The sequence below is a fragment of the Clupea harengus genome, chromosome 19 (assembly GCF_900700415.2).
Source record: "Clupea harengus chromosome 19, Ch_v2.0.2, whole genome shotgun sequence".
Taxonomy (NCBI): Eukaryota; Metazoa; Chordata; class Actinopteri; order Clupeiformes; family Clupeidae; genus Clupea; species Clupea harengus.
Window position 1 is genome coordinate 24,444,838 of NC_045170.1, and position 26,509 is coordinate 24,471,346.

The following is a 26,509-nucleotide window of genomic DNA, read 5'->3' on the forward strand; positions in this document are numbered from 1 at the left end:
CCAGAGGTTAGAGTAACCACTAATGACACCAACACAGACTAAACATCAGAGGACAGATTCATCGAGACCAAAATAAGTCATGGGTGTAACTTTTCATCTATTTTTACTTTGGATCCGATTTGACACAGCCTCTTTGGCTGGTTGCAACTGGCACTTTTTTTGGATGGTCAGAGGACTGTCACTCAAGTATGTCCTCAAACAACTAGAATCCAGTTCCCTTTGAACGGATTTAGATTGTACTTACCGTGTACCTGCCTACAGTCTCCTGAGCCCAGTAGAACGGGAGAAAGTAATACATATTGCACATGGAATGTCCAAACCCCTCAACCATCGTCTTCATCCGCCAGCACTCGAGAAGTTATATAAATATAGATTATATATAGAATAATATTTCTCCGAATCACAGTTAATTCAATAATTCTTTGCCAATATACTGAAACTTGGCAACAAAAGTAAACAGAATGCTTAAATAAAGGGAGAAAAATAGCATATACTGTAGACAAAGATTATGTTTGTTTCATTGTTGTTGCTTCACGACTCAAATACAAGCAGGAATCTGAATGACAGGAATTCAAAGATCAAATGATCTTGTTAACTGTAGAATTGACAGTATTGCATAACTCCCAACCTACTTGGTTAAGACATATTAGCGCGACAGTCTGTCCGACCTGCTGTCTGTGTTATTTCGCCACAGACAGTCTCCATGTCTCTGGCTTCTGATATAAGAACAGCGTTTATGGAATGAACCATGATTGGGAGACACAGTCACAGTGGTCAAGGCTCAGTTACAAACATAGTCTACTCACACAGTATAGGGGCTTACAACAAAAAACAAAAATACTGGTATTTTATATCAGAATCTCTTATTCTAAATATGTTACCCATTTTATACATTTATTGACTTTTTTCCTACTTTATTTCTCTTAATGGTTTTATGGGTGTAATTTGACTGTCAGTTCCTATGTTATTTCTCATGACATTTTACATTAGTGCTTTTCTGTCACCTACTTGCTTGTGCTGCTTGTGAAGCTGCTTTGAGACGAGTTCAATAGTGAAAGGCACTATACAAATAAACTTGCCTTGACTTCTATGATGTAAAATCATTTGGGAAAAACTACCTTGAAGCTTATTACAATTCTGATACAGTTCACTTACAATTTTAGTAGTTTTTTTGTGACAGAGCGTCTGAATTAATTCTAGTATTTTTTGAAGTGCTGCAGATGTGTGTGTGTAGAGCTTAGACTGTATATAGGACACCTCCTCCATCCCTCCCCACACACTCAAGTTTACAAAGCCAGTCTAATGGGAAATAAACATGGTGTATGTGTCAGTGGAGTATTTAAAGTGGAATATGATTTATGATGAAAAAGTGAAAAGTGATATACGATAAATAAGTGAAATATAGGACATCAAAATCTGCTTTGGAAGACTTGGACATTTGGAATAGAATACTGCTCTGGACCTGCATTTGAGGTAAGATTGTTATGCCTCTATGTACTACGAATTTTCAATACTCCATATATTCTCTATTTTCTATAGCTATAGAAGTCCCTTCCCAAAGGGCTATGTGTTACAATGAGTTACCCAGCATTGAAGTATACTTCAGTACTAAATTGTGTGTGTGTGTTCCACTCAACTCACATTGTTGTCCCAGACCGACACTAGTGCACTAGGACCGGCTCCTAGGCCACACGGCCCAACTAATCATAGACGCAGTAAAGTAATCATAGATGTAGTAAAGCCACTGGAGAATGGAACAGTGGACTCAAAGGATTTACTGGCACAACAGTCAATTCCGTTAGCATACTGTCTCACTCAGATTTAATTACAGATTAAGTTTGTGTTTAAGGACCAAATAGTTCAAAAACTGTGTAATGTGAGACATATAATGCCAGCAAAAAGTAAACCGAAATTTCTAGACTAGATTTCAAGACTTTCAAAAACCTTCTTTTGCTATCAGTAAGGTTATACTTTTGACCAACAGATTTTTGGCCATGGTTAAATGGGTAAATCTGATTAATTGCTGTTAACTGCTTTACAAAAAGTAACCCTATGCTTAAGGTAATTGATATACTGTGAAAGTACCACAGTTGTATATGTTTAAGACACTCCAATTAATGTCATCCCAGAGTTAGGCTAGAACTGCATACGCCATTATTCTACAATAATAATTACTCCATAAGAAGACTTTAACAAACATCTTTTATTTTAACAATGTACATCACAGAAAGGACTTTCACCTACAATGACACAGAATGAGCAACATTTCATTGTCTTCAGCATGGGTATCTCTCAAAAAAGCACTGGCTCTGGCTCTCTAAAACAATCCATGAAGATCTCTGCTATCCCCCCATTAGAACTGAAGTCTTATTTAAGACCATTGGGAGTGTGCATATTCATTTGTGGATGTTAACGGCACCTGATTTTGGAATAGTAGTGCATCAGTATGATGTATACATGTGTGCCTACGTTTAGCTGCAAAAGGCTGCAGGATTCATTTCACAATGAGGAAGAACTTGGCCTTTTTCAGTCACTGTCAGTATGATAGTGAGCGTGTGGCTAATGCAGTGACAGTGAATCCGTAGTGTGGGAGTGTGTGTGTGTGTGTGTGTGTGTGTGTGTGTGTGTGTCTGTGTGTGTGTGTGTGTGTGTGTGTGTGTGCGCGCGTGCGTATGGGATTCAGTATGACAGTGTGCTGGTAGACAGTTTGATTTTTCAGTTCACTAAATATATATTATTTATCTTCAGAATCCAGCAACTCATCTAGAAACTCCATCACCTCACCCTGAGAGAGAGACAGAAGATGCACATTATACACACCTTTGGACATATGCATACTGGCACGTGAGCAGCAAGTCTAACTTACTAGCAAACAACACCTAAAAACAACTCTCCCAACCAAGCTTAGCATCAACGCTATCACAAAGTTTTACAATTACAGATGCACTGGCATTCCCTCAAGCCATGAACTCAATGAAAGATTAATAATAGGAAGCAATTAAAGTGTGCACTGCATGTATGAATAACAGACATAACAAACCAATAACAGTCGTGCATCGAATGTAAACAGGAAGAATATTAATATTAAACCTAGGGAATACATTTCTAGAAAACTAGGAGCAGGATTGGTGTTGGTGAAATTGTTCTAAGCTACTGCCAGAGCTTCATCCAACCTCCACCTACTGGTCAAATGCTAGAAATAACCTATGCTGACAAAAAACTATTTCCCCATAGCCCTACTCTCAAAAGAGGATATTTCAAACTTTAAATTATACAAACGCGATTGCAATCTCTAAAATATATAATTTTTTTACTCAAATTATAGTGTATTTGTCACCAATTAATTATTATTTTCATTTCATGATTCTGAGAGCAGTTTGATCATTTCTGTGTGTTTATTTGCTCCTATATATTTTTAGTATATGGTCATTTGAGGAAATGTGACTGTCATTGAACTAAATTAAATCAAAACATTGAACTTTTGTCACTACTACTGAACTACTGAACCATTGCACTGTTTATGAGGTGAAGTTGGAATAAATACAAAATGCAGAGCTAATCCTTTAGCCTTGGAACTATTAAACATTGCCTGTTAAAGAACATTTCTATGCATAGGGGTGGAGGTAGGGGGTAGTATCACTGACCTCATCATCATCCAGTAGTTTTTGACTAGCGAACTCAAACATCTCTGTCTGCATTGCGGTTTGATTGTGAATTCGCACTGCCTCCTGTACAAACACAGAAAATCATTTCAGTTTAGATTCATTTCACTTTCATGCAAAACTTACCACAGGCACTATATGAAACACACGACCTACACCTACACAAGTTGCCCTCATGAAGAATTGACCCCCCCACGTACAAATCTTCATGTGTGTATACACATTAAATAGCACTGACTTTGTAGGGGCTCAAAACTGTCACAGTGGATCAGGGGACTCAACACTGCCCTGCACAACACGGCACAGAACTTAAAGAAAGTACAACTTAACGAATAGTTAACGTTAACGTTATAGTGACTAAGCATCGAGTCACTAAAGACTGCCAGAAGCCTACTGACAAATCCCACAACTATTGGGAAAAGGTGGGATCCTGTGGTGTGGTGACAGTAGAGTCCCCCCCCCCCCATATGATCATGTATCCTGGGGAGTGAGAGAGTGGCATGGGGTCAGAATACGGCATCTTACCACTCGTGGCAGGAAGTCATCATCACCGAGCTCCCATTTGCTCCGGTGGTATTGGTAGTAGATCACGTTATTCTTCATCACCTCGTCCTCGGGATCAAACAGAAGATAACTCACGGCACAAGGCACGGCATTTTTAAGATCATCCACTGAACACACAAACATAGAAAAGAATCAAACATCAGAGAGATTTTTAATATATAAGTACAAGCAATTCAACTCTCCACTATTGAAACTCAAAGGAGAGTTTTTAGGCATATCTTTTGGTGAGCACCAAATACATGAGATGTCACTCAGCTGTTCAGCCAGTTCAGATACTTTGCGTGGCAAACAGAGACGAAGTATAACATTCATCCTAAGGGGTATATATCTATATCTACCTACCTATACATACCAAACATATGATTTGCTTACATTTTTGTGCAACATATTCTCTGATCTTGATTGTGCTAGTCAGTGTGACTCATAGTTTGACACAGATGACACAGATCATTTGCGCACATAACCATACTGTGCATTATTTTCATACCACACATTAAAGAAAAAAAAGAAAGCATTTTTGACTTACACTTATAGTAGGCGAATTGCAGGTAATGGTACATTGTTGCCACAAATTTCTCAACCACGAAACCACCCACCACTGGACTCAATTCAGCCTCACAGCGCACCTTCCTCTCCAGCACCTCCGTATAATGAGCTGGGGGGTTGCAGATCAAGACGAAGGTCAGAAAAACAGATATTTTCAACTTTACAGAATAATCCACCCATCAGAAATCGACCCCAGCTGAAACACTATATGCAAATGCGTGAAGATTATTCAAAGCAAAAACACCCAGATATCATAAACATTATCATCAACATTACTCCAGTAAACCTCATTTTAATACCCTATATTAATGCATCTTCCTGAACTCCAGGACACCAAAATCACAGTGTATTTGAGGCTACCTCTACATTATCTGTGGGTTCTTGAGTCGGACCCCGGGTACAACATGCAGGCCCGTGTTTCAGCTGTCTCCAGCCAGTTGTGTGTTGTTGTATCCTGCTGCACAAGATCTATGGTTCTATGGGCCGTTGTTCTATTGGTTAGGTTGCTGGCTATGAGTACTTGCATCTGACAGTGAGAGGATTGGTCTCTGTGGGTCCCCAGGGTCCCCCACGATAGCACAAGGAATTTAACATCATTTCCTGTGTATAACTACAATCTGAGTTTACCATAATCCTTGTCATGGTTTATCTAATTTAAAAAAACAGACGTTCTGAATTATCCCCTTCGACAACTCTAACTAAATGTTGTCACTCATTTTGAGTAGGACTGAGTCTAAGGAGGAGCGAATGGTTCTAACATGACCCTGCAGGCTTACGGTTGCCTGGGATATTGGCATAAGTCATTAGTACCTTCATAAAAACAGTGCCTGCAAATGTATTTAATGTGGTTCAAAAATACTTAAGTACTTAATACTTAAATACTTAATACTTAAGACCTAATACTCACTTGCCCACAATTCATGAGAAAGAGGTTTTTTCATTCAAATAAATGAAGCCTGTGAGAAACCTATTAACCTTTGGACAAGCCCAGGTCCACCAGACTACTCTTTAGCACTGGCTCCTTGGGTAGTTTGTGTTTAACTGCTTTGCCTGGGAATTATGCAGAAAAACACGGCTGCCAGGGAGCCTAGGACACAAGGTGGACGGTCTTTATCCAATAGATGTGAATTATGAAGGCGCATCAGAGAAGCAGCAAACACGGTGTATTTTGAGACCACCCAAATGTTACTAGGGAAGAGTAAGCAGCATGGCCCAATGCTTACTGGCCACATTTTGTGCAACACCTTGAACTGCACAACCCTAAAATCCCATTACCTCAAAGAAAACATTTACAGGTTTACACTGGAACTCTAACGCATGCAAGGAAAAGTGTAGTACAAGACACAGCCACACTGAACATGTTCACCTGCAATAGAGGGGAAGAAGTCCTTGAAGTCTTTAATTTCTCTGGCCCCCTCTGAGGCTGCCAGGCACTCATCATACACTTTGATGAAGTCCCTCAGAGCCAGCTCCATATCAGACACAGACGTACGGAAGTTATCCCCGTTGAACGCCCGCACAGCACGCACAAACAAGGTCTAGAAAACAAAATCACACAGAACACACACATAAAATACAACATGAAGGCGTGGAAGGCATCCTATGTTTTACACGAATAATACTTCACAGGTCACAGAGTTTGGAGAAGTGTGGTCTCTCTTTGAGCTCAGATATAAATATATACATTTAAAATGTATATATATATCATCACAAACACACCCAACATAATTGGAAGAAAAAGAAGAAAACTAATGAACAGAACAACTAAGTTGGCACAAACAGCAAAATAACATACTAGGGAATAAGACTCACCTCTGGCAAGTACATTTAATATTGGGTTTGTTAGTGATTGATTTCAAAAGTAAGTTCTGTGTCCACTGAATGCAAAATAACACAAAACCACTGTGCTGCCCTCACCCAAGGAGATTATGAGCAACTGGTACAAAATCCTGCACTTTAAAGAGGCAGGCCACAATACCAGACAATGTTCAACCAGTAATTCTCATCGAAAGGCTCTGTTCAGAGTTCTGGACACTGGAGATTTGTTTTAGCAAATCAGCGTACTCCATAGATAATGGCAAATCAGTATATTCTACAGATAATGGCAAATTACAAAACTGTATCTCATAGCCTATGTGCAACGTAATTGCTTTAATCTATAACATCTAGGAAGATCTTAAGGTCTAAGTATACACAACTGTTATAACATATGCAACCACATGCACCCTATAGGGTTATTCATCCCTATGCATTCTTTACCCTCCGAACTGACAAAAACTGTGTGGAACAGGTGGCAAAAGGCCATTTAAGAACCTAAATATGGCCATTTATTTGTACATTACAAATTAATTGTTATACTCGCTATCATAAGGTCATCTTATTTAAGATCTATTTGAGATGGACAGTTTCTGTACACCCTTCACCAAAATCTGTCCATTTCCACTACTGAGCACAAAGACACATGTAATGTGTGGACTTGCCGTATCTTGTTCGTGCATGTTTGTCTAGTCAATGTGCCTTAAATTCTTCATGTGTTGGCAACATGTTTTACATTGTGTGTATTCGTGTACATTATATCCACCTCATAAGACTTGCTCTCCAGGTCTTTGAGATGCTCCTCAGAACCAGGCAGGCTCTTGTAGTATGCCATGTTCCTCTTCATCATCTCGTCGTCAGGATGCTTCAGCAGGAATGTATGTGCCGCCGACACGGCCTTCGGAAGGTTATCACTCTACACAAACAAATGTATACAGTATTGTATGAAAAAACATACAGACAATCGTTTCAAAAGTGTAACACAAAAACTCTTCAGGAGAAACTATAAGGGTCTCCTCATCCTTACCTTAAAGTAGGCAAACTGTAGGTATTTGTATGGGTCGCGTCTCTCGAACTCCTCCACAGTTTCTCGGCTGGGGAGCGCCTGTCGGAATGCAGGTAACCCCTGCTTACATCGCTTCAGACACTGTGCGCGCTTCATAACGTTTCCAAACGCGTGAAGTTCTGGAAAGTCGACGAAGTTGTCCTCCTGATCGAGTCGCACGGAGCTACAATTTAGGTTGCAGAAGGCCTCGCTGTCCCGTAGCAGTCTATAGAGGCGTAGACTCACCTCCATAAACTCCACGGTCTCCGTCCACTTTTCTCCACTGTACTGATCCAGCGCATGCCGGTATGCGGAGTCGAGTGGCATCAACTCGTGTCGTGGAAAACTTCGGAAACTATATTTTTCATACTGCGCACTAACAAGTATGCATAAAGGGGAAACCACAAGACAGAACAAAGAGATATGCATCCTGGACAGACGCGACACCATGATAATGTCCGAAGAGAGTTCGTACGAGATTTTCTAAGGTTGTTTGTGGGTTGGTAAGTCCCGCCTGCAAACTTTCCACGTCTCCAGGGGCGCGGCCCAGCTGGATAGGCAGAGTAATAATAACGCTGGCTTTAGGATAGGAAGAATAACGGTATGGTTTGGGTGCGTTATTTTTTCAGTGAACAAGCCTAATATGACCTGTCAGTATTACAAGGGATGTCTATGTGTTTGTTCATCTGTGTCCATTTATAGCTCTCTGTTTGATTTTTTTCCACATAGGCCTATAATAAGTCTACGTCAAGGGAGGGGCGTGCATCAGCACCCCTCCTCCTACGCCACGTGGAACGCCTTCCATTTGGCTACCCTTTTCCGGATAGCTGAAAACCCCCATTAACCCCGCCTTTGCAAATACATTTCCGACCAGCCTATGGCAAGCAGAGTAAAGTTTTTGGTCCTAACACGCTAAAAAGAACTTGGGAAGGGTGCGCAGTCTTGCAGGCAAAGTTCCACGTCTACATATTTGATTTACGCCTCTGGGTATACGACGTAGTATCTACGAAAACGGTAGAGACAGAAAAAGAGAAAAGTTTATTAGGTAGGTCACACTGTAGGAAATCTCTGCAAGAAGGAGGAGTACAGGCGGCGCCGGTAATCCATCCCACCTCACTTGGATCTGGAAGATGATAACGCTTACGCACAAGATGTTTTTATTGCCGTTTCTCGTAGCTTTTGTTTCGTGTAATGCCCCGCCGGTACCGATCGATGACATTATTATTGAAAAAACTTTTAGTCCAGAGCAATGCCTGCGCGCAGTTAAGACCGGAGATTATGTTAGGTATCATTATAACGGCATGTTTCCAGACGGGAAGAAGTTCGACTCCAGGTCAGAAAATCTCTCTCTCTTTCTCAGTCACTCTCAAAATGTCTTTCTTCCACACAGCTTTTCTCAAAGTGGCCACGCAAGCAGAACGGAGTTAATTTGGTTTGGTACCTGTATGTACAAGACTGTACCTGTGACTTTATCAAATGGATAATCCAGTGCATGCACGATTTACTTGGTTATCCTACATTGAAAATTGATAAAGAGTTTTGGTGGTGCATGTTGCAGTAATGTAGGTCTGGCTTAGAGTGTTCACTCTCTATATTATTCCTGTGTGTCCCCTGATGTGTATGTGGCAGCTATGACCGTGGCTCCACCTATAACGTGTTTGTGGGCCGGAGGCAACTTATCGCTGGGATGGATAAGGCACTGGTGGGAATGTGCGTGAATGAACGACGACTTGTGAAAATACCTCCACATTTGGCCTACGGCAAAGATGGATACGGTAATTGGTGTTTGTGTATCGTAATATGAGCATGTTTTTATGAGCGTTTTATGAATGTCAGACATGCACAGCATGTGTCTAGCAGCCCAGGAGCTGCATGCAAACCAAACTTCACCAACTTTCAGTGCGAAGTTTAGACTTGCGCACTGTAACCGAAGATGGCCAAGAGCAGCCCATGGCTACAAAAGAGACATCTGACTGACTTACAAAACATCCAACCACAGAATGTTAACACTGGGTTAGGCAAAAGCAACAGTACGTGGTTGGTCGTTTTTCCTGCATCAGAGGACCCGTGGCACTTTGTGGGTGGGACTTCTGATGTCCAGACTGGTTTCGATCCGAACCCAAATATAGGGAAAAGAGCTTTTCTGGTGTGAAAAATGCTAATAGACTAACATAGAAGGTTGCTTTTAAAACATGAAGGCTAATCATGACAAACAACTGTGACAACTTATTCCAGTGAAAATATGCAATCTCTGCTGCAAGAAGTTATTTTCCTAGCTCCATTGATATCAGGCCTCAAACCTAAAATGTAATATTCAATCCACATTATGCAGGTTTCTTTTAAATTAATAAGATCCTAAAATTAAATGAAGTCATATACAGCTATGTGAAGAGCTGATAAACTCACCAGTCGATCCCACTAGCCATCCAGGCTATTTGCCATGTAGATTTGGGCTCTGGATGTGGAACCCCACAAAACATATTTTGGGTGTCACTAAAGTTTAGTAATTGCAAGCCAAGTCTGTTGGCTGTTTGCTAGTTAGCTCGTTATAATTAAACAAAAGTCTGTAATGCCTATTTGAAGTGCAACTCAAAATCAGTTGGAAAATGTTGCAGCCAATTTTTGGGGGTCATGTAGGCCTTATAACTCAGAAATGCTGAATAAGATTCAAAGTCTGTGAAATGGGATTCAAACCACCTTTAATACAAATGAATGTGTTCTGGTACAGGTGATGTCATCCCCCCAAATTCGGTGCTGCACTTTGATGTGCTACTGCTGGACATCTGGAGCTCTGAAGATCAGGTCCAGATTAACACTTACCACAGGCCAGAAAACTGTGACCGCAAGGTGCAGGTGTCAGATTATGTACGGTATCACTACAATGGAACCCTTCTGGATGGAACTCTGTTTGATTCAAGGTGACACAAACACTACATGGAATAAAAAGGGTTTCACACAGTTACAGTAATAATGCTTTTTTGGGTTTGATATGGGATGCTTTTTCGCAATCTTTCAAATGAAATTTTTACACTTCCTTTTGTCTATTGCCTTGCAGTCACACACGTATGCGTACATATGACACATATGTGGGAATTGGTTGGCTGATCGCTGGGATGGACCAGGGGCTTCTGGGAATGTGTGTCGGAGAGAGGCGCATCGTCACCATGCCCCCATCACTTGGCTATGGGGAGAATGGAGATGGTGAGCTATCTAAGAACTACAAGCACATTTGTTTCAGTTATATCTCAGTTATATCTCAGTTTCTCTGTACTTGTGTGAAGGGTCATTTTCATGTTCCATGCATCTTTCATATTTACATCCTTCTGGGGATTTTGGAGAGTTGCATAACATTTGCAGTAGTGGGAACTATTACTGCCTTTACTACTTGGTGAAACGTGGCTAAGGATATTCAGAGACGTAGAAGTTGAGACACAACAAACAAGTGTCTTATATTGTTCAGATATCAAGACTAGGATTCTCAGGACAGTTCAAGAACCATGACCATGTTTGCTAAGTTTGTCTCTTTCTTGCTGTCTCTTTACATATCTCTAGGTAGTGATATTCCCCCTCAGGCCTCACTTGTATTTGATGTGGTGCTTTTGGATCTTCACAACCCGAAGGATGAAATCGCTGTTGAGGTTCAGCATCTCCCAGACCCTTGTCCACGTAAGAGTGTTGTTGGTGACTTCATGAGGTACCATTACAATGGATCCTTGCTGGACGGAACCTTTTTCGACTCAAGGTAATTTGTTCAACTTTGTTGGCACAGTATCTTATTTTTGGGATGAATTATCAAATTATAGATGTGTAGTATACGAAATGTATAGGATGTGCTATTTGAGTTATTATCTGAAAATTACTATTTGAGAATTTATAAAATCTTTGTCATATGATTCAGGATTTTCAATCCATCTATGATGTGTATACAATACCTAGACTCACTATTTATGTCTTTATTGAGTACAGAGGCACATATACAAATATTGTGAGTGATTTATACGAGTAATCTCTTACCTATCCATCCAACCATCACGTTTGTGTGTGTGTAGTTATTCGAGGAATCGCACTTACGACACGTATGTGGGAAAGGGCTACGTCATTAGCGGAATGGACCAAGGACTGCTTGGTGTTTGTATTGGAGAGAGGAGAAGAATCACCATTCCTCCTCATCTTGCTTATGGAGAGGAGGGATCAGGTATGCATTAAAGAGAGAGAGAGAGAGTGGAATTGTGCGTGTGTGTGTGTATGTGTGTGTGTGTGTGTATAGAGAGAGAATAACTGATTACTGGTTTGGTTACCCTATCCAACCTGATGCAACCAACCTCCCTCTCAGGCACAAAGATCCCAGGCTCAGCCGTTCTGGTGTTCGATGTTCATGTGATCGATTTCCACAACCCATCTGACACAGTGGAGGTCACCACTAAGAAGCCTGAGGCCTGCTCACCTACTTCTAAAAATGGAGACTACGTCAAATACCACTACAATGCCAGTTTACTGGATGGCACAGACATTGACTCCACGTAAGTTGCACAGAAACACACAGTAAAGTTTGTCAGTCAATGTATATGTCCTATAGTTCTTGCCTGTAGCTCCAGTGTTGCATTGTCAGATTTAGCGGTAGCTGGTTTTCCATCCTGGCCATTAATTGATGTATGATTTTATCTTCATGTGTAGTTACCGCTATGGGAAGACATATAATGTGGTTCTGGGAGCTGGCCAAGTGGTTATTGGCATGGAGCAAGGTCTGGTTGGAATGTGTGTGGGAGAGAGACGCCGCCTCGTCATCCCCCCTCATCTAGGCTATGGAGAGAGGGGAGTAGGTAAGATTTACAATGCACACATATGCAAATGCACACTGGCACACTAAGAGGAAATAGTGGGGGAACCCAGATTTATCCTTCATCAGAACTCTTCTACTCCATAAATCTAATGTGTATGTGGTAAATAGATGTCAACTGCTCAAACTCCATGCATGGACATTCACAGATCATAGTTCCACACATACCTCTAATGCATGACATTCACAGATCATAGTTCCACACATACCTCTAATGCATGGACATTCACAGATCATAGTTCCACACATACCTCTAATGCATGGACATTCACAGATCATAGTTCCACACATACCTCTAATGCATGGACATTCACAGATCATAATTCCACACATACCTCTAATGCATGGACATTCACAGATCATAATTCCACACATACCTCTAATGCATGGACATTCACAGATCATAGTTCCACACATACCTCTAATGCGTGCCCCAAGAACAGTTGCATCCCTTGTTGGAATGATAAGAAATGACACTCGCTATAGTTACAACAGATGGATGCTAAAAAGGCTTAACCTTGATTAAACTTACCAAACCCTGAGAACTTAAAACAAAGAGTTGAACTCTCATTGCACTATAATGAATGACTGTCAGTTTTCCAGGGATCAATAGATTTAGTCCAAGCTTCATATTGGGGCCTGATCAATGTTTACTTAGTTATAATAGTCAGCTGTTTCTATGGTATTCCTTAACTTTTTACCACACTTTAATTTCAATCACATTTTAAATCGTTCATCCATACAGTGAGCACCTTGATGGTCTTACTCAAACACTATGTGTGCGTGTGTGTGTGTGTGTGTGTGTGTGTGTGTGTGTGTGTGTGTGTGTGTGTGTGTGTAGAAGGAGAAGTTCCAGGCAGTGCTGTGCTGGTGTTTGACGTTGAGATGATTGAGATGGAGGAGGGCCTTCCTGAGGGCTACATGTACGTGTGGAATAATGATGTCTCTCCAGACCTCTATGTGGAGATGGACAAGGACAAGGATGGGAAAATCGAGCCCAGCGAGGTACATACTCTCTCCTAAACCCATCCACTGTTTATATTATTAAATGAGAGTCAAGTATGCATGCTTGTCTGTTGGAGTATGTTTAGGAACAGCTAGGTTGATTAAGGTGATGCGTAAAGGTAAGAGATCAATAAAACATGGAAGATGAGTTCTGCATTAAAAATATAAACTAATAGACATATAAGAGGTGTCCATATTTCATATATTTCACAGGATGATTTATGAAAGTCAAACATTTACATAGTTACAAATGCTAATTTCAGTTTTGTGTTATGTCTCAACTGGACACTCAAATGTTTGTGTTTGTGTGTGTAGTTCTCAGACTACATCCTTAAACAGGTGAATGAAGGTCACGGACGACTGGCTCCTGGCTTTGATCCTCACCGACTCATTGAGAACATGTTCACAAATCAGGACCGCAACAAAGATGGACACATTACAGAGGCTGAGTTTAAACTGAAGGCAGATGAACCCAACCACGATGAGCTATGAGAGGGGTTTTTGAGGAGGGTCCAGTGATTTGCGGGGGTTTATGAACAGATGCCTGTGGTTGTGTGTCAGGGTGTAAGAGGTAACAGATGTGTGTTTGTGTGTACGTGTGTATCTATGTGTGTGTGGGTGTCTGAAAATTAGCAACAGAGAGTGTGTGGTGCAGATATGCCTTGGCTGTTAGAGTGCTCTTTTATAATAAATAATTTCAAAACCCCTAAAGGGTACTTGTATGTCTATTTGTTCTGTACTGTGTGTGGTGCCATTCATATCCAAGATATGATGAACAATGATCTAAACTGGTTATACTTCCGAAGGAAACCTAAGGATGTCCCCTGATATGTGAGCATCTGAATGGACTTCAGTTGGCCAGAGGGCATATTGTTGCCCATTCAGGTCTATTGTTAGTGCCACCATCTTGAAGACCCGTGGAAAAGTAAGATCATAAAAACTATGTCGAATTTTCATTGCCATTCCACAAGGTCTTTATTTGATGTGGTTTAAGAATATTAGGGTTATATGAATGAATGTATAGGAGATTGTAGCACACTGTAGTGAACATTTAAATAGGCTTCATTCATATGCAAGGCCATTAACATTGCAGTGCTAAGTGCTAAAACAGTGTCAGCAACCAATGTCATTTTGTAGCAGCTGTTTGCTGCTGTAGTGTGAATGTATAGAATCATGGGTGAATGCAAACCCTATGGGACCACTTCACAGGTTAGCCTACACCAATCTTGATCCACATTGGAGATTCACACATAAGAGAACACAAGAGACAGTGTTGCCATGAATAATTATGAAATCTAACGTTGTACAAGTTGAGTAGTAACCCTCGGTGTTTCCTTAACTATGATGATAGTGTGTCTCATTTCATATGCCAAGAGTGGATATGGTCATGACAGGAACAGATCTCCACACAAATGTCTGTATTTAATGATGGAAAATCACAGTGATCAATCATATTTTGTTTAAGTAGTCCAGTGTTTCTTTACTTTCAACCTTACCATTTTGGTACATCATTTCAAATAGCACTTCTGCATGTCCGCCCCAAGGGTTGAGATTTGATGGTTCCGCTCTCTGTTCTTTAATTAAAACTACAACTCACAACATGGATGTATAACCATGTCAAGCACTGCATTTTTACAATTTAAACAAATGTGTTTAAACCCTTTCTCTCAGACACAATCTAAAAAGTAAGAATACTTGCAGCACATTTGAACCTGTCTGCTCTGGTGCACAAAGCGTATCTCAGTGTCCCATTGAGTGTGTGGGTGAATTGTTTTTTAATACCCTGTTGATTTCAAAAGACCTCTGTCTTTTTTGTCTCCCTCCCAATAAGAGGACCCTGGCAAAGAGAGCAGAGGTCAGAAAAGGGCTGAAAAGGGCTGGTCAGACTACAACCACTGATGGACTGCCTTCTAATAGCTGACCGAGAAACAACCCATTGAAGGAGCTTGTTAGGGAAAAGAGTTTTTATCTTCTCCCTGATTTGTTACACAAGAAATGTTGATGAGCCTGGAGGCCAAGGACCTGCAGTGCTTGAGTCAAAGCTGAGAGATCAGGGCCCAGTTAAGACCAACTGCATTCAGCTCCTCAAGGGTGTTTTAGGGTGTATGTCAAGTGGTTTAAGCTGAAATGCTGGCAGAAAAATGACAACGAAGACCAAATACTGGTGCTTTGCTTTGGAAGATCTATAACACAGTGAATGAAATATAGAAAAATAGGATAACAATATATTGCTGTATATTTTTTGGGAAAGCTCTGTAACAAGAAGCAATCACAGAGAAAGTACTTTGCATGTTGACAGGAATAAGTGATATTTCTATACAGTGCTTTACCTTGAAGCACTGCAATATTTGTTAGTGATTATATAACAAACAGTAGTTTGCTGTGTAACTATACTGTAATAACTTCACACACTGCAATTTCCCTCGGTATACAGTAGGTCTAGTACCAAAAACAAGGAAATAGGCTAACTGTATAACTTATTAGGTTTGATCTTAAACCAAGAGATCATTTGGTGCAATAGTGTGTCTAGTATGAAGTATGTATTCACTGAAACCAAAGGAATTTTTGTATAAGTAATGTTACTACCAGCCCCACATGGAATAGGCCTGTCTGAGTCTGTATGTGCATCATCCAGCTTTTTATACAACAAAGAACTTGAGCGTCACTCCCATCCTGGCGCACTGAGCCACCGGTTGCTGGCTCACATAGTACCCAGGATGCCGCGCGGCTGCTCGCTTCGTCTGCGCCGCCATGTTGTCGAAGTGAAAGACAGGGAAGTTCAGAGACCCGGCGCGCAAATCCGTCACCATCTGCAGCCTCCACCTGTAAGTATCATCCAACAAATGGGCTATGCATGTCCAGTAACTTTAGACGTCCACATGTGTGTGTCCGTACGTTGGATTTAATTGTAACGACTCTTATAGGTCTGAATAATTGTGGGCACTGCCGCCCCCTTCCCTCCCTCCCCTTCCTCTTAGTGTATTCTATGGATCTTCCGCTCAGACGCCTCGCACGTTCGGTCCTATTGTTAGTGTTAGCGTCATGAAGACCTGTGGAATATCACGCTTTTGCACCTTAGTGGTAGAACCCTGAGGTTTTCGGACAAATGGCTTTATTGTCGGCCTACATTTACAGGCTAGTAATGTCGCTGTTGCTACGTGCGCGTTCTCATAACGGGGACCCTCGCGCTTCGCGGAAAAGGCCCGTGTGTTTCCAGTCCGGATCTGCGATTCTGGTAATGTTTCAGTGTCTGTCATATGAACGCGGCGGCAGCAGCAGCAGCACAGCCCTTTAGTGGAAGTTATGTTGTGCTTATTCAGATGGAATTTTTCTATAGCATTGACTAGCTAGCGTTAGGTTTGTTTACACCAGCTCTCAACAGTGTCTTGAGCTGTCAAGGGCCAAGTCTCTATCATAGACATGTTTTGGTCTACCGGGTTGGCAGCTTTCGCCTCGCCTGTTCATTCTGTTCGTGTGTAAAAACGAGTCTTCAGCTGACAGCAGGTGGGAACTTTGTGTAGATGAAGTTGTCAAAGCCGTTATGGTACTTCCGGGAGGTGTGGTGTGCGGTTGTAGCCTACTAACATAAGTTTAGGACTATCATTCAGGCCCGTTTCCGGGTGTTTTTAAATTCATACTGTATTTATGAACACATTCCCACACAAAAAGACTAGTGTTTGTTCTTATCTGCATAGGTGGTCTTGCGTAAGAAGATGAGATGTATTCCTGTTGATTAGGCAGTGCAGTAGGTATGTGGGCCGATCTCATCAGCCATATGTAGTGACACTCCTGAACACCCTGATGGTTGACTTCACTTTGATACACACTTGTGGTGTAGTTTTGAAAACAGCTGCCAGATTGATGGAAGAGAGTGAGAATTGGAGTAAGAGTTTGTGCATGAATGTTGTTTGTGTTTTTAACTGCTTATTGGGTGCGATGTTGGGGGGGTGTGACGGGGTGACAGGCTATCTGTAAAACTGGAAAGCTTTTGTTGGTGTTCATGTACAGTATGTGTGTTTGTAGGTGGTGGTATGAGTGGTGCGTGTGTTTTGAAGAGCAAAGCTGTTGTCTGGGACTCCTTCAGCCTGCACTGCAGAACTCCACCCCCTTCTGACAGTCCGTTACCCAGCATGCCCGTGGTGCTGAGTGCCGCTGGCCCCGCCCCCCAGCCGCCTCCCCCTTCCCAGGGGGCGGGGCGTTCTCAAGACGACGCAATGGTGGACTACTTTTTCCAGCGGCAGCACGGAGAGCAGCCTGGGTACGGTAGTGGCAAACAGCGCTGGCCCGCTGGTGACACCATACACGGCGACAGCCAGGTGAGTGGTGTGTGTTTCCCTGCACTGAAGTTTGGACATTAAGCTAACTGTGTGCGAGTGGGTGTGGTCTGTGCCCACGGGACAATGTCCAATTTCTCAGAGCCAGGTGAGCCTGTGTCTTTAGTTGAGTGCAACCGTGGCGGTGGAGTTTTAGTAAGTTGTGACAAAAGTACATACATTGGAGCAACTTGTTTCAAAGTCGGTAGTGGAGTGTGGCTAAATGGATCACAGATGGCTAGCTTTGCTTCAGAAACTTTAAAAGCACCGCTCACCTTAGCTCTTTTCTCTTTTCATTCAATGCTGCTGCTTTGAGCTCCGACTTCACAAGTTGATGGATTGGTGTAGAAATCTTTAAAAAAATGTAAAAACCTGTTTCCCCTAAGGTTCTGCCAAAGGTGTTGGCTATGTTACATATGTGGGGGCAGACAACACTAGCTACAGCCTTCCTTGACATAGCGAAATGTGTTAAATTGACCTTAGCTTACTAGCTTTGGCTTGACAGACGCAGAATGAAGTTATGTTAAATGTGTCGTACGGGACTCTAATTTTGTCACAGTATAAGGAAACAAAGTGGCTTGGACCAAGCCATGTACTGTTCAAGCCAATCAACATGTTGCTTGAGACAGAAGGGAGGGGTTTAATTTGATTGGCTGTTGAGCTCAGCTATCAACAAACTTTCACCAGAATTGTGGAGCGTACCTTTAACTGACTAAACTTGAAAACTTGACTGAATTGCAAGGTTCAAGTTGTCATCAGAACTGGGAAACAGTATGCCTCCTCTCTACCTCAGTTTTAAAACTTGCAATCCAAGTGTGACTAGATTTGTGGCCTGGGCATGGTTCCAGGCATGTAAGCATGGACATGAAATGGCACAGGAAATGCTCTTGGAACCTGCGGTGTTGTTTCAGATATAGTTTCAGGTCTCCTTTTCTTTTCTTGAAGGGAATCACCCCTTGTAAAAAATCTTCTGATTTGAGTAAAAAAACCTAACCTTAAAACCTAAACATGCCAGTTCAGAATCCTGGGGTTTATAGACACATTGCTCCTTTAACCCCTTCATGACAAAATAGACCAATATTTGTTACGGAAGCTTTAGTGTCTTTTGCAACAAATTTGTGTGGAAATATGATCTTAAAATGCTAGCAGAAATTAGGTGTTAGCCTAACTATGGCCACACGAGTGACACAGAAGGAAGACAAACTTGTCGCTTGTCGCTTATGAGCGTTTCCTAGCTTGTGGTTACCAGGTAACTAAACAAGTTCTGTATGGCTGCTTTGTAGTGAGTTAGCTTGCTACAACACTAATGTTAGATAGTTGGCTGTCAGACGCCTTGCTACGATACTATTGTTAGATAGTTGGCTGTCGACGCCTTGCTACAATACTAATGTTAGATAGTTGGCTGTCGACGCCTTGCTACAATACTAATGTTAGATAGTTGGCTGTCGACGCCTTGCTACAATACTAATGTTAGATAGTTGGCTGTCAGATGCTTTGCTATGATACTAATGTTAGATACGTAGTTGGCTGTCAGACAGCATACAGATATTTTGGTTACAACAAGTTTTTTATTGTACGTGTCTGTTTTTGTTTACTTAAAAAAACATCTAAGCCGAGCAAATTACGTTTGTATACAAACTCCACCCTCTACGCAGTTTGGTCCACCATCTATGATTCCAGTTGAGGTTAAAGTTTCAGCAATGTGCCTCATGCTGCCTTCACACCCATTGGTAGTCGCAGTGTTGCGTCGTTTAGTTTTTGCATAAAAAAAGACCTCTTGCCTATTTTCGCCCTGTTTAGTTGGCGATGCAATGGGCACTTGTCTCTTGTTGCTGTAAATCGGCAACTCCCATTGAAAATGAACAGCAGCTGGTCGCTTTGTCTCCCTACTCTGTTGCTTGTCTGACCACGGGGTAACACTTCCTTGGAGTAGCCATTTAAGACTCTTTACAACCCCTACAGTAAGGCTAGTTTCACACTACATGGTCATTGTGTCCAAATTCTGTACTTTTTTGTTTGTTTGTTTGTTTTTTCCACCCAGATGTGCTTCATGCCTGTGTAAATCAGACAGAAGTGCACATAATCTTAGTATGCAAATGGTCTCATCCCAACGTGGAAATAAAACAAATATGAATTGGATATCTAATGTGTGACTGATCAGATTGGAATCCAAATACATTAGGCAAAGTCATTTATGCATATTATGCATTCGTCGATGACGAATGTTTCGTGGAACATTTCAAATGTTTCCCCTCCTCATTTGAAATTTGTACACATCCTGCTCATTATTGAAGGTACTAATGCTGCTACTCAGTTCTGCTCTTTTTCCACACATCCATTCACACTGAAGTTGCAGCTCCCATCGCTGGATATGCCTAGGCCGAGGTTAGGGCTCCTGTCTTTCTTCTCTGCAACATAATTTGATGAATTCCTGATGGTTGTCTGGTAGTTGATGGTCCATGAATTCCTGATGGTGGTTGTTTTTTTTTTTTTCCTGCTGCTTCTGACTTTTGGGTTGTGATTTTTCTTGGTTCCTTGGTTACCATAGTGCCATGCAAATTAATTGGTGACAGGGTACATTTTGGATTTGAGATTTAAGTGCACCTATCCGATCCAGCTCAATTGTTTTGGTGAATATAAACACATATAATGCACCAACTGTGCTTCACGTCCATCAAGACCTATAGTGTGCAAATGAAGCCTAGGACATTCATTTCTGTATACTTATCAATTAACCTATACTAACTATAATCTATTCCTCTTCTCACACAAACCCTAGCCATATAGTCATGACCACAACTATCACTATTTGTGTTCTTCACTGTGAGAAAAATATAGGCTCCTCATTTTGAGAACAAAAATATCTTCTTTATTATCTTCTCTATACTGCTACACAATAAAGGTGGCTTCATGTTCCTAGAACTTGGTTCAGTCAGGATGTTTGGCTGTCTTTTTATGTTCACTGCAAAAGCAGCGCCTATCTAGCGGTGCGTGGTGCACTGAAATAAATGCAGTGTTTTTGGAGCAGTGATCTTGTGTTGCCTCCAACCTGTTTTTTTCTTCAGGAAGTTGTCCTCTTCTTCCTGGGCTCTGTTCTTCTTGACTCTGTCATGCCTCTGGATGTGTTTGCTGGTTTGTGACTGAATGATCTGCTTCATCTTTCAGGTCCGATCGATGGATGAGCTCAATCATGACTTCCAGGCGTTAGCTTTGGAGGGGCGGTCCATGGGTGAGGTGAGCAGTTTTGTGTTTATGGAGAAGGGCTTTGTGCATGTATGTGTCTTAAACTATACATACTGGAGACAGGAGTGGGAGAGGGGGATGGGGAGTGGAGATGACCACAGGTCAGATTCAACCCTGGGTCCCTGTGGACACTCGTACAGAGTGGGGATGCTACTGCTTCAGCCACAGCCCCCCCCCAAAAAGTTGTTTTCTGCAAGGAGGAGTGTGTTTGACTTGATTATTTACATGCATCTGAGTGTGTTCCTGTGTAGTAAATTACCTGTGATCTGTCATTGCAGCAGCTCCTGACAGGAAAGAAGTTCTGGGAGCTGGAGGAAGGGAAAGAGGCACCTAAGGGCATCTTCTTGGACCAGTGGAGGGACAGCGCTTGGGGGGCATCAGGTGTGTGTGTTTGCCTATGAGTGTGTGTTTGCCTATGAGTGTGTGTGTGTACACTGGGCACACTGGGCTTGTGGCCTTTGAAGCTTTTATACTGTGTGTGTGTGTGTGTGTGTGTGTGTGTGTGTGTGTGTGTGTGTGTGTGTGTGTGTGTGTGTGTGTGTGTGTGTGTGTGTGTGTGTGTGTGTGTGTGTGTGCAAGCCTTATGTGCATGCTTGCCATACGTGTGTTCATTTAGCCTCTTTACTTCAGTGGTGTGCATGGATCTATAGCTTTCCCAAGCTGGACATCACACCACTCTGGGGTTAGTGAAGACATAGAATACATTTAGACCAAATCTGCACGCACTTGGGTTAGTTTGTGGATTTTGAGGTTCCCCTAGTGAAGTGGTACAGACCCTTAATGGCTTATCTCTTATTCAGAGTTGGGTTAGACATAAAGGCCTGTGGGATATGCATGTGGTAGAAAAGACATGTGGGATATGCCTGTGGTAGAAAAGACCTGTGGGATATGCCTGTGGTAGAAAGGTTAATTGAAGTGTGGGAACCCTTTGTAAAATGTTTGTTTACTCCAAGAGTGTGTGTTTTTGGTGTAGCTATATGCCAGTTGGATTGGTGTGATCATAAACTATCTAGAAGAATGGTGGTTGGTCATCTGGTCATCTTCCAGATGCATATGTTGCAGTTTCCAGTGTGTGTGTGTGTGTGTTGTGATCATTTCAGTTTCCAGTGTGTGTGTTGTGATCATTTCAGTTTCCAGTGTGTGTGTGTGTGTGTGTGTGTGTGTGTGTGTGTGTGTGTGTGTGTGTGTGTGTGTGTGTGTGTGTTGTGAATGCTTTTGTGGGTCATATGTTTCTGTATAGTTTTCCCTGCTAAATACGGCACTGTTCTTCTTTAGAACATTCGGTTTCTCAACCAATCATGGTCCAGCGTCGGCCTGTCCAGGGTTTCCATGGTGTTGGGGAGGCTGGCTCAGTCCTATCACCACGCAGCGAGAGTGGAGGATTGGGTGTCTCCATGGTGGAATACGTGCTAAGCTCCTCCCCTGCAGAGAAACTTGACTCATGTCTGCGTAAAGGAGCTTTTGTAAGAATCTGCCATCCTCTCCTATCTCTAACTCTTTATCATTTCCTCACTCACTCATTCAGTCAATCATTCTGTATATCTGTTATTTTTCTGCATATTTAAAAACATTATATATTTTGTATACCAAGAGAAATGCTTATCATCCCAAACTGAGATGTTGGCATGCCCAAAATAGTAGGCCGGGTACTAAAGCCTTGCAGGAGCCCCAATTTCCTTTCTGAACTCCATATAAGGTAGATGCCCTCAAGCTAGAGCCTCACAGTTCCTAGAAATGTCTGAACACAAATCAACCAGGGCCTGACAACCTCTGTATAAAGCCTGACCTGGACCCTGAGTAGAGCCATATGTCACACTATTCTACACCTTGGTAAAACATACATGCTCTCCAAAGTCCAGAGGTATTTCCATTGTAATCGGATTGCACAGGCTATGACGATTCTTCTCAATTTTGGGCATTCTCAAAAGCTCTCCTCTCGTTGGTATATTTTGAACCATTCCACCTCCTGTAGTTCCTTCCTACCCTATAACCCTTCATTGTGACTGAATGATGGGCAGCTTCTTGAGGTGAAAGACAAGGATCCCGAAACGTGTAGGGTGGATATAATGCCTGTCTAAGCATTGTGTGGAATGTTTTTCTTCTGTGTGCCTGATTAGGTTATTTGTTCTCCCCTGTGTGTGTGTGTGTGTTAAGGGCCCACACGATTCTGAGGCCGATGACTCTGACAAGAGGGTGGATTCAAAGCCAAAGGTTGCATTTGATTCGGACAGAAAGGACCTTGTGGAGTCAGAACCTGATGTCATGGACAACCCTAATGGACTGGCCATTCAAAATGGCCTGGATGTGGATGTCAAAGATTTTAGGTACACCGTAACTAGGGATGGGTATCGTTTGGTTTTTATCCGATACCGGTACATAACCGATACTTTTAAAACGATACCGGTGCCTAAACGGTGCCGGGACCGATACTTTTATAAAAAATATGAATGACGATTGACGACATTTTAAGAAAGGCTTTTTTAATTGCCAAAGGCAATTTTTTTTTTCAAAATTGGAACAATATATTAACTGTTTAAAGTATATTATAAATATAAATACATACAAACACTTGGACTCAAACTACAGCTTCAAACTTTTTAACTTCAAACTATGAACATTATATTAACTGTAAACAACAGTTTTATAGTATACTTAAATAAATATAAATAAATACAAAACAGCTCAAACTTCTTTTGGAGTTTGGAGTCAAAAATGTTATTATTTTGTTTGCATTATTTCATGAAATTTCACCATTTTATGATTTGTTTATACCTATCTTTTCTATCTTGTTTATAGTTAATCTTGTTACTTGAACACACTGAGTACGAGAAAATGTGTACTGCCCCTTTAAAGAGACTACCGTAGGTAGTTTAGCTGTCATCTCCGTATATTTTTCAGTCTTCGGTTGCTGATCTGCCGTTGACTCTTGCCTTCTCGCCCCTCTTTTCACGCAATTGTTTTGTTGCATTTGCTGCAAGTCGCGATGTTTGAATATTTTTGTGCGAAATACAGCCACACTTTTGACCGTTTAGCTTTCGGTATTTTCTCTGTTAAAAGGTTGATGGCTAGTTCTGTTTGTGCTTGCTCTGTGAAATGCTGCATGCTCTTCACTGTCATAAGACTGTTGCTATGAAAACACCAATGAGCGTGAGCGACACAGGACACCGTTTACATTGGGAGCTGGGGCAGTTTTACATGTGCCCCGCGGAATCTGCCTAGCAACCGTTTTCAATTGGCTCAGGCACCGAAATGAAGCACCGAAATCTGCGTTGCATTTCGGTCCGGGTAGGTACCGGTTGTATTGGAACCGGTTCCATATTGGTACCGGTTCTCGGTACCCAACCCTACACGTAACACACATACGCATAACTCCTAGTCTTCTCATATGGGTGTATTCCATGTGTTCCTGGAAACCAACCCTTTAAACCTGCTTTTGGCTGTACTTGTTTTGACTCCCCAATCAAAATGACAGTTCTCAAACTTCTATAGACACATTGTGGCCCAGAGTTTCACCTTAATAGCTGCACTTACATAGGATAGAATTACTTAATTCTTTTTCATGGGGTATTGGGTTGTAATATAACTACTTGTTTTGGCCACTCCCTGTATCCTTGCTCATGGTGTTGCTTTTCCCTCCAGCCGTCCTGGTAACTGCCCTCCTTCTGGAAATGAGGTGGAGTTGGGAGGGGTAGATCTATCTGGAGGGGCAATGTCCAAAGCTGGGGACGACTTTCCTTCTGTCGAGCCCCAAAATGTGGCCCTTGACCCCATGGAGTCAGTTTCCATGGAAACATTGCAGTTTGATTATGCGGGCGGTCCTCACCCCTTGGATTCGGCTCCTCCCACAGTTGGCCTTTTTGACTACAGCTCACAACAGCAGGTACTGAACCGCTCGGCTCTTTTAGAAAACATGACATGCAGCCTCCTGTGATGTGAGCGGTGGTATTAATGAGGGTGACTCTGGCTCAGTTGTTTCAGAGGCCGGGCGCTCTGGCCCTCCAGCAGCTCACGGCCGCCCAGCAGCAGCAGTATGCCCTGGCAGCCCAGCAACCCCACATCGGTCAGTTCTATATACGTGACTCAGGTATTTTGTGCGTGTATGACGGACGGATGGATGATGATGATGTATGAAGCTTTAAATACCCAGAATTGTAATGTTCACACACCAGATGAATTCTGAATACATTATGTTATATTCATTTCATTAAAACCAGGTAAGGTTGTGTGTTGACCTTTTCAGTAACTTGGACTGGTCTGGCTTCCTCCTCTGCTTCAGTTGGATAGAAGGAGCCCACCATGTGTCTGTGAATGTGTGTGTGCCAGAGATGACCTGTGTTCCCTGCATCTGTGCAGGTCTGGCTCCAGCAGCGTTCATGCAGAACCCTTACATCATCAGTGCAGCCCCCCCTGGGACAGACCCCTACACAGCAGGCCTCGCTGCTGCCGCAACACTGGGTAGGCCCCCCCCCGCCGACCTAGAATACACAAACATCGCTATTGCTGTTCGGACTGCTAACTGAAGTCATGGTTAAGTGTTTTTTGGGGATGTTTTCAGTTCAAACTTGGTAGTGGAACAGTAATGAAACTGTTATAAAAGCACCGTAACGTAAACGTCTGCTACCAGTGATCGGTTTGGTTTCCTTGGTTACGAATACGCAAGACTTCTTATGGGCATGAATGTAGAGGGTTTATATCAAATGATGGCAAAAGGTCCTAAACTGAATTAACAGAGAAAGAAGACTCATTCAAATCTAAAGAGAAACCCCTGGAAAATGGTCCAGTTGACATGGGATTGGTCATATGTATCGAAACATTAAAACCACTTCCTCGTTAACCTCTTGTCAGGAAGTTGAAACAAGTTGCTTGAGATTATTAATCTTACTGTTCTACATCCACAGTTTGGATGACGTGAACTCATACAAGCTCCTGCAAAGTTGTGAAAGCACCAATGTTAAAGCTACAATGCTATTATTACAGTGCATGAAATGCCCTGTATTGTTATTCCTAGGCTTCTTATTATTATTCCGTTTACCGACTTTGTTCAAACTTGGTCGCGTAGGTCTAGTAAAGGACACTTATGCTATGTATTTTTCTAAACTTTATACTTTTTAAAATATTAAAGAAAAACTAATACAATTTCTCCCATCTCCACATTGGGCCATTATGACATCATAATAGCGTAATTAAACTGGCTTGCACCTGTGCTTCACTGACACCTGCGCCAATTCCAAGGCTCCTCTTCTCTCTGTCCCTCTCCATTCAACTGTATAACTAGGAATATTAAAAGACACCTTCCATTTTCTACTTTTTTTTTTCTCTCCATCTCTCCATCTTTCTCTCTATCCATCTCAGTCTACTTTCTCTCACACTCCATCTCTCTTCTTCACTCCATCTTTCTCTCCTTTTTTCAATATTTTCACTCTCTCTTTATCTCACTCTTCTATCCTTTCTTCTTTCAATTATTCTGGCCATCAATTCC

At 41.9% G+C, this 26,509-nt stretch overlaps 3 protein-coding genes across 8 annotated transcripts in view; 2 read left to right on the top strand and 1 right to left on the bottom strand.

The window, feature by feature from the left end:
• Nucleotides 1–2,313: 2,313 nt before the first annotated feature.
• crtap (cartilage associated protein) lies at nt 2,314–8,242 on the bottom strand. Its single transcript, XM_012836064.3, has 7 exons — nt 7,615–8,242; nt 7,354–7,503; nt 6,139–6,310; nt 4,753–4,881; nt 4,188–4,333; nt 3,645–3,728; nt 2,314–2,785 (listed from the first exon to the last, which is right to left on the bottom strand). The coding sequence occupies exons 1-7, from the start codon at nt 8,080–8,082 to the stop codon at nt 2,735–2,737; spliced, it is 1,200 nt and encodes a 399-aa protein (XP_012691518.2). The 5' UTR covers nt 8,083–8,242; the 3' UTR covers nt 2,314–2,734.
• Nucleotides 8,243–8,485: 243 nt separating this feature from the next.
• Nucleotides 8,486–14,185, top strand: fkbp9 (FKBP prolyl isomerase 9). The gene is made up of 10 exons (XM_012836062.3): nt 8,486–8,965; nt 9,262–9,407; nt 10,361–10,550; nt 10,688–10,833; nt 11,185–11,374; nt 11,682–11,827; nt 11,966–12,152; nt 12,307–12,452; nt 13,311–13,474; nt 13,790–14,185. Exons 1-10 carry the CDS (start codon nt 8,763–8,765, stop codon nt 13,964–13,966), a joined length of 1,695 nt encoding a protein of 564 aa, XP_012691516.1. The 5' UTR covers nt 8,486–8,762; the 3' UTR covers nt 13,967–14,185.
• A 1,958-nt stretch (nt 14,186–16,143) lies between these two features.
• pum1 (pumilio RNA-binding family member 1) overlaps nt 16,144–26,509 on the top strand; it is a 24,089-nt gene continuing 13,723 nt past the window's right edge. Inside the window, exons 1-9 of one of the 6 annotated variants that reach the window (XM_031585753.2) lie at nt 16,144–16,299; nt 17,498–17,790; nt 20,953–21,021; nt 21,312–21,411; nt 22,306–22,493; nt 23,185–23,354; nt 24,670–24,910; nt 25,000–25,114; nt 25,384–25,485. In XM_031585753.2, coding sequence (XP_031441613.1) covers nt 17,506–17,790; nt 20,953–21,021; nt 21,312–21,411; nt 22,306–22,493; nt 23,185–23,354; nt 24,670–24,910; nt 25,000–25,114; nt 25,384–25,485 — 1,270 coding nt within the window. In that variant the 5' untranslated portion in view covers nt 16,144–16,299; nt 17,498–17,505. Of the gene's footprint in view, nt 16,300–16,345; nt 16,710–16,926; nt 17,224–17,497; nt 17,791–20,952; nt 21,022–21,308; nt 21,412–22,305; nt 22,494–23,184; nt 23,355–24,669; nt 24,911–24,999; nt 25,115–25,383; nt 25,486–26,509 lie in introns of those variants that run through there. The other 5 variants (XM_031585756.2, XM_012836075.3, XM_031585754.2 and 2 more) reach the window with 5 other exon arrangements.

Bases quoted from the DNA above. Each gene is read 5' to 3' on its own strand.
- fkbp9 (XM_012836062.3), top strand. From the start codon at position 8,763: ATGATAACGCTTACGCACAAGATGTTTTTATTGCCGTTTCTCGTAGCT. The intron at 10,551-10,687 runs GTGACACAAACA...ATTGCCTTGCAG, and splicing joins GGAACTCTGTTTGATTCAAG to TCACACACGTATGCGTACAT. The intron at 12,153-12,306 runs GTAAGTTGCACA...CTTCATGTGTAG, and splicing joins GGCACAGACATTGACTCCAC to TTACCGCTATGGGAAGACAT.
- crtap (XM_012836064.3), bottom strand. From the start codon at position 8,082: ATGGTGTCGCGTCTGTCCAGGATGCATATCTCTTTGTTCTGTCTTGTG. The intron at 4,882-6,138 runs GTGAACATGTTC...GCAACCCCCCAG, and splicing joins CTTCTTCCCCTCTATTGCAG to CTCATTATACGGAGGTGCTG. The intron at 4,334-4,752 runs GTAAGTCAAAAA...TTGTGTGTTCAG, and splicing joins GCAATTCGCCTACTATAAGT to TGGATGATCTTAAAAATGCC.